The following is a 7,603-nucleotide window of genomic DNA, read 5'->3' on the forward strand; positions in this document are numbered from 1 at the left end:
GTTCATGCTAGTTTTAAAAGACTGGATCATAATTGACTCTTTGCGAAGAAAATTACTGCTGAAAAATTGTGTAAGCCATATGGCAACTCAGGCTGAGATCCCTTACATGCGAGATTTTAAAAGTCTAGACCTAATATATAGCCTATGTATTCTAGGCCTATATAATAATTGATAATAGCCGACAGCAAGTGAATGCTTGCTCTGTGCCTAGAACTGTACTAACATGGAGATTTCTATTTGGAGATTATCTATTTTTCCTAACAAAAGGAAAGATAAGCCCTATGGTGTAAGTACTGTTATCATCCCCATTTTTCAGATTAGCAAAGAGAGGCTTCAGGAGGCTAAGTGATTAACTCAGAGTCACACAGTTGGTAAGGAGTTGAGCAGGGACTAAAATCCATGTATGTCTGATGTCAGACTAAAATTCTTGGAGCCCTACTCATTTTATTGCAAAAATTCTGTTGAAAACTGAAGAACTTAGGACATCTGTAAACAGAACTCACTGTACACGTGGACATTAGGTCATGAAAGAAGAAAGATTGAAGCACTAGGCTTTTCCTCACAGTGGAGAAAGGAAGGAAGCCAGTGAGTTTGCTTGTAGCTTTTTGTAGAGATTGTAGATCTCCTATGAGCTTACACAGCCTTAAAGGAAAATTCCCTTTGATTCATTCATTCATTCCTGACATGAAGTCGTAGAGCTTATGGAGACAGAACTAGAACTAGATCCCACGTCTCCGGAATCCCAGTACCCAGTCTTTATATTATGAAGCACTTCCTTTATGTTTTTATGAAGAAGCTGGGTTTGTGGCTGTGGCTTTGTTTTTACCCAAAGTCTCTTTCCTCCGTCACTGCAGCCGTCAGAAATTCACAGGCTTCAAGGTTGCCTTGGATGATGAGGGGACTGCTGAAGGTTGGCTCTTCTGGGATGATGGGCAAAGCATTGGTGAGTAAGGGCCACCTCGGATTCATTCATGTCAATACCATTGGCTAGGTTCCTGGATACCTTATAGGGCTGCTATTTCTTTTTCTGTGTTAAGACAGTCGTGCACTTTTAAATATAGCCATTTGTTACTTTTAAGTGTATAATACATGATCCTTGTGCCTCATGCATATGAAACTTAACTCTGAATCTCTCACCGTTATCCAGCTGTCCTAATCCACTGTGGAAAACAGCAGTATAGGAGCCGTAGGGGGAGTTGCTTTGTAGCCAACTGAGCTATACTTCCATATCTGGTTTATGTTCAAGGGCACATTCCCTAATTACATGTCCCAGTAAGAGAGGCAATGCCTCTATCAGCTGTGCTATTTATTGGGGAGAATCTTCCATTAGGAGTTTACAGGAATTAGTAACCTCTCAGGAGGATGTCTCAAGCACCATTAGTAATTTCTAGGCCCAGAGGTACCCAATGGAACTTTCTGCAGTGATGGAAATGTTCTATATCTGTATTGTCCAATATGCTAGCAAGTAGGCATATGTGACTATTGAGCACTTGAAACATGACAAGTGCATCTGAGCAACTGGAGTTTAAATTTTATTTCATTGTAATTAAGTTAAATTTAAATAGCTATGTTTGGCTAGTGGCTACTATCTCAGACAGCACAGCTCTAGAGGATAACCAATGCCTTCTGACCGAGTGACCAGCAACTTAGAAAGAGGCAAGTGTATGGGGAAGAGTGAGAAAGCCACCGAGGTAGGGTGTGGGGCGGGAGTACCTGTAACAAAGCTCTGGCTAGTCCACCTTTAAGGATATTCTCCCTGGACCTGCGGCATAAATTAAGGATAAAGGACAAAGAAGTCTATTCTCTGGAGATGGCATTTAAAAAATTGCCTAAGACCTCTCAAGATAAACTGACCAATTACACACCAGCCTTGGTGTTTGTGATGTGGTGTGCATGCACGTGTGTGCAGATATGTGCGTCTCTAGCAGAAGGAGTCTGGAAATTCCGAGGTGACTACCAAGATGTTGGGAATCACAGACCACAAGAAAGAGAAGTGGACTAAGTGTGGTGTTAGAAAACTATACTATATGAGGCGACTCTCTTAGACAGAGGCGTCTGTATACACTCACTTCAAACATTTTGTGTAAACTGAGGTTGGAGCCAGAGTCTGACTAAATCTCCCAAAACGGAACTCTGTAAAGAAGAAAAATAAGATAAAAAACCCAAACAAAAATCATCCCTACTTTCTCAACCAAGGTAACCAGGTAAGCAATTAGAATTCTAGAGCATGTTCCAGATCATGCTTACTTTGTCCTTTGTTTGCAGATACCTATGGGAAAGGACTCTACTACCTGGCCCGCTTTTCTGTCAGCCAGGTGAGTGTGACTGGGACTGTGAAGGGAGAAGATAGAGTTCTACTAGCTTACTAAGATGCTGGGAATAATGACATAAATCCACCTAGAATTCCTTCACTCTTCGTCTTACTAATTTGCAACTTCCCCATCCTCTAGACTTCAGATAGAGATATAATATGCTCCCCGGAAGTCTTCTGTGATTAAGCCCATTCATATTTCATCAGTAGCTTATTCCAGTTCACCAAGCACAGACGGACAGGCTGTTTCGATGTTTCCTAGCCCTTGTTCCTATGTCACCTTGGAATGGTCAGCATATTTTGTGACTTCCCCACATGTGGAATATAAGGTTCCTGATAGCTGAGATTCTTTGTCTTCTCAGAGTTGGGATGATTCTAGAGACCCTGCCACTGCTTAACCAATGCAGATTTGGATGGTAGTTGGCAATAGGAGACAGAATGCTAAAATCATGGTCTCACTATCCAAGGTCACAAGACGGGGGGGCTCTTAAGTTATCTCACTTCATCGTCTACATTTGTGCCTAAAAAGAGGTTGTGAAAAATTTGAACAAATTTTGCTATTTTCCCCCCTCTGGTTTCTTTTATCTCCAATTGACAGAATACAATGCACAGTCATGTAATTTTCAACAAATACATCAGCGATACAAACCCTTTGAAACTGGGCTACATTGAGATCTGGGGAGTGGGCAGTGTCTCCGTTTCCGGTGTCAGCATCTCTGTGAGCGGCATGGTTATAACACCCACCTTCTCCTACAACTCTACAACACAGGTTTGTGACCAGTGAAAAGTCCAAATGGTATTTCCCAACCCTGAGCTACCTAGGGCAGTTCCTTCCTGCTTCCCTTCCAGATGATACCCTCTCCTGCAAAGCCCTTCCCGAATCCCTCTGTGTTCCGTGTGTCAGAGAGGACAGCACGGAGATGAAGGGAAAATTCAGGGTTTATTATCATTTGGAACTGATGGTCTGGATCCTTACTTGTCATGTACGTCTTCTTGTCTGCAAACCTATGTAAAACTTTGTCTTTGCCTCAGAGATCTACTTCTCAAACAGCTTGAACTACCATATTTTATCAATTATAAGACACCGTCAGTTAAAATTTGCTCCTTTATTTCCCGTGCCACAAAGAAAGAAAAAGTCTTAAAAAAGTATGATTCTATGCTTTCCTATCACTTAAAACTTCTATTTTAAAAATATGGAAAGCTTTACAAAATTTCTTTAACCAAAGATTTTTATCATTTTACTATGATACTGCAGAGGAAAATGTTGGGTGGAGATACATGGACATTGATAGATCTGCATCAAGGTAATTTAGGAGAGGGAAAATCTAACTGTGAAGAAATATTAGAAATATCTTAACCGTTTTATATCATTTAAGTTTTTCTTTTATTATTTAAATTTCTAGGTAAATATTTTAAATTATTTTATTTGATTTATTATTATTTAGAAGAAAAATATGTGGCCCGAATTGGTTAAGATATTTCCTCTGAACTATCAAAGGTGTTGGTGATACATCATTTCATAAAAATTCTTTCCCTGCTGTCTATGCAATTTACTCCAAAGCCACTAAGATCCTTTATACAAGTTTTCATCGTAGCATATTTTTTTGATTTTACTGTCAGCCAAGATACATATTCCTTTCTAAAATGATTCTTAAGTGGTTTACAGTCCATCCATTCGTAACACCAGTAGAAGCAATGAAGTTCACACGTGTACAAACCGTTGTCAGGAGGGCTACTTGTTCACAGTAATTCCAAGCCTGTTGATTGTAAGACACATTCTGATTTCATGAATGTTAAATATGTGAAAAATCTGCACCTTGGATTTAATGCAGTGTTGTGGTTCCAGTACCTAGCCTCATGGTAAATGGGCTCTGCCCTTGTGTGCTTACTTCTTGCTTTTTTCAGAACTTTCTTTTTTCATAATCCTTCCTGATTACAAAGCCTGAAATGAAAGTTTTCCTTCACTTTGTATTTTTTACTTGTTTCCTCATTTTTGTGGTTTTCTTGTCAACCAACTTCCCCAACTCGACCAAGAGCTTATAAAGGATTTTGCCCAATTTTGTTGCTGACAAACAAGCTAACTACTGCACATGCGGTGAAACTTTATGGAAAGTATTTGCCTAGAAAAAAACACTGAAATATCAGACTCTTACTGGGCAATCATCAAGGCGCCATAAGGGAGGAGGAGAAGCAGGCAATAAAAGGAGGGCTCCGAGGACATTTTCTCCAATTTGCGCAGTTGTTTCTCTGCAGTGGTTGTGTATTTCATTATTTAGGGTCTTGTCGTCTTTTCCCTACGTACTGAATGATTTTTGTACTCTAAGGGATTAAGAAATACCCTTCTCACCTGAAAATCTGAGGGCAGTCTGGAAGCTAGGCAACGACTTGTGAAAGTGTGTATGGACCACTGGCTTGTATCTGATTTGCTTGACTGCAGTAAACTTCAATCACCAGATGCCCAATGCTTTTTCTTTGGTTCCCAACAGGTGTTAAACATTGATGTGACCAGCAGAAACCTCAGCTTACACAATTTCACTTCATTGACATGGAGAGCACTCTGAATTTTTAGAGCAAGATCCTAACTACGAATGGCTTTGATACTACTTATACTTCATGCTCATAAAATTATTGTGTGTTGCCAGATCGTGCCCAGTACAGCTAAAATATTTTCTTGGTTTTGTTTTATGTTCTGTCTGTGTTTTAGCCCTGTGCTATAGGCAGTAGGGAGGTGTGGAAAACTGCGGGTTACCTTGATGTCTCTCTGTGATTAGTATGGTACTGATGGCTAAACATACATATACTGAAGACGCACTGGGTCCATGATGAAGCATGTGTGCGTGTATATGTGTGTGTGATTAGGGGATGGGCCTACTCTTGTTAAATATACAAGCTACAGCTTTCCAGGATAGTTCGGATCCTAGAGCTAACTAACTCCTCAAAACAGTATCCAGAAAGAACATCTGCCAGGTAGTTAGTTATAGGGAGATGGGATAATTTGCTGAGAGCATGATATAAGGGGAAGAAAAGGCAAATGTAGGGAAGGTAAGCAGGAGAGATGAGAGAGAACAGATGATGAGGATAAAAGTGACCATGACAAGTAAGAAGATAACATACAAGTATTAGGAATAGCAGCCTCATGGGAAGGAGAAGGGAAGAGCTAGCTCATTTGAAAACAAGAGGAGGGGCTAGGGGAAATCCTTAGCCTGTGGGAATAGGGCTGGGGTGAGATTTAAGCAGGCAAAGTTGAAGGAAGGCATCTGAATGTAAAAAATAACTTATTTTTGCTGTGGTGTGCTTTGAAATATGTAAACCTTATTTCTCTACTCTGTGCCCGATGTATATAACCACAGTTCACACAAATGCATGCAACTCACGTGCCAACTAAAAATAGGCAAGCAGATTTACAAAAGATTTGGAATTTTGTGGTAATTTGACCGTGGGTAATCTCACTTCGGCATTAAAACTTCTTTCTATTCAGCAAAAACCCTTCTGAATTGGTCTTGTTCCCTTCGGCATCAGAGTTCCTGCGGGCTAATCCACCAGGGAAATGATCAGGTTTATGGTTATTCACCCTTTGCCTTATGCCTCTGGCATGGGTTTTTCTTAGGTTTGTGGGAGGCTGTGCTTGTTGTTTTTCTAATCATCATAGAAGTTACTATACTTGGTAACATAACTCTGGCAAAAACAGAATTTGCAGCACTGTTGGTTAAAACACTAGGTGGTTAGATTTTGGGATAAAGAAATTATATACTAATGTTCAACAGGGATATTTACTTTTAGTATTACTTGAAAATGAGTGTATTAGAGATGAATGTGTTTGCTTTCCTACGTCTTTTTCTGTCTTTCCCTTTTTTAATTGAAGTATAGTTGATTTACAATTGTGTGTTAGTTTCAGGTATACAGCGAAGTGATTCAGTTTTATATATATATGTGTACATATATAACTTTTTCAGATTACTTTCCATTATAGGTTATTATAAGATATTGAATATTGTTTCCTGCGTTATACAGTAAATCCTTGTTGATTATCTATTTTATATATAGTAGTGTGTATCTGTTAATCCCATACTCCTAATTTATACCCCCTCCCTTTCTCCTTCCTTCCTTCCTTCCTTCCTTTCTCTCTTTCTTTCTTATACCAGGAAGCCAGATTCTACTTGTTTACTCATGTGTCAGTGCCTCCATAAGGCTACATAAAAATAATATAGGTAAATTAGCTTAGTATTCTAATTATCAAAATAAGAGGCTTTTGGATGAGAGCTTGCACTAACTAGACAACTAGTGAAACATGGAAAAACAACCACAGGAATCCTTTGATCAAAAAGATGGGAAAGGGCTTCCCTGGTGGCGCAGTGGTTGAGAGTCCGCCTGCCGATGCAGGGGACACGGGTTCGTGCCCGGGTCCGGGAGGATGCCACGTGCCGCGGAGCAGCTGGGCCCGTGAGCCATGGCCGCTGAGCCTGCGCGTCCGGAGCCTGTGCTCCGCAACGGGAGAGGCCACAACAGTGAGAGGCCCGCGTACCGCAAAAAAAAAAAAAAAAAAAGATGGGAAACTTGTCAGCTATCCTTTGATAAACCCAGGAAGGCTACCAGTAGGAAAGAATTATTTACTTGATATGTGAGAAATATTTTATGTTATCATCAAGGACATATTGCTAGAAGTTGGCTCTGGTTGCTACAAAATGCTCAAGGAGAAGATTTCTTACTAGAGAGTCCTGATTGCCAAGTCTCTGAGTGAAGCATGAAAGGCTTTACAACATTTGCAGCGCCAAGGGCCCTATTGACAGTCTAATGGCATCTATGGAGCCCCTCCTAAGAATGATGTTCTTAAATGCATAAAGTAAAATGCAGACTATTGTAAAGGAATCCTATTATATTGAAATGCAGTTATGCAAATATTAAAAAAATTTAATACATGAGGTGTTTTTAAAAATTATCACATTAAATAACAAGATCTAGCAAGTGGATCTCATGTCATAACGTCAGTGTGATGAGCAGCATAAACAATATTTTGAGATATCTACAATTTTTTTTTACACTTTATTTTGTTAATCGACTTATAGTTGATTTACAATGTTCTGCCAATAGCTAACTTCACTGTTCCTTCTTACTAATGAAAAATGGGAAGATACTGGCTCACAGGCTTGTCTCTTCCCTTCAAAATGTCTCTGTTACTTTTTCATTGGTCAACACAAGCATGTGACCTAATATCTTCCAGCTGCTGGTTAGCAAGAAGGGATGGTGAAGCTAGCTGTTTTCTGCACTATAGGAAACAGATTATAGCTGGGATTG

General features: G+C 39.8%; 1 protein-coding gene across 2 annotated transcripts in view; it reads left to right on the forward strand.

Annotated features, from left to right (window-relative positions):
* MGAM (maltase-glucoamylase) overlaps positions 1 to 6,674 on the forward strand; it is a 139,518-nt gene extending 132,844 nt beyond the window's left edge. For both annotated transcript variants that reach the window (XM_067747213.1, XM_067747212.1), the window contains exons 45-48: positions 855 to 943; positions 2,266 to 2,315; positions 2,910 to 3,080; positions 4,798 to 6,674. In XM_067747213.1, the coding sequence (XP_067603314.1) occupies positions 855 to 943; positions 2,266 to 2,315; positions 2,910 to 3,080; positions 4,798 to 4,872 (385 nt within the window). In that variant the 3' untranslated portion in view covers positions 4,873 to 6,674. The remainder of the gene's footprint in view (positions 1 to 854; positions 944 to 2,265; positions 2,316 to 2,909; positions 3,081 to 4,797) is intronic.
* Positions 6,675 to 7,603: the final 929 nt, after the last annotated feature.

Source organism: Pseudorca crassidens, chromosome 8 (assembly GCF_039906515.1).
Source record: "Pseudorca crassidens isolate mPseCra1 chromosome 8, mPseCra1.hap1, whole genome shotgun sequence".
NCBI classification, from domain to species: domain Eukaryota; kingdom Metazoa; phylum Chordata; class Mammalia; order Artiodactyla; family Delphinidae; genus Pseudorca; species Pseudorca crassidens.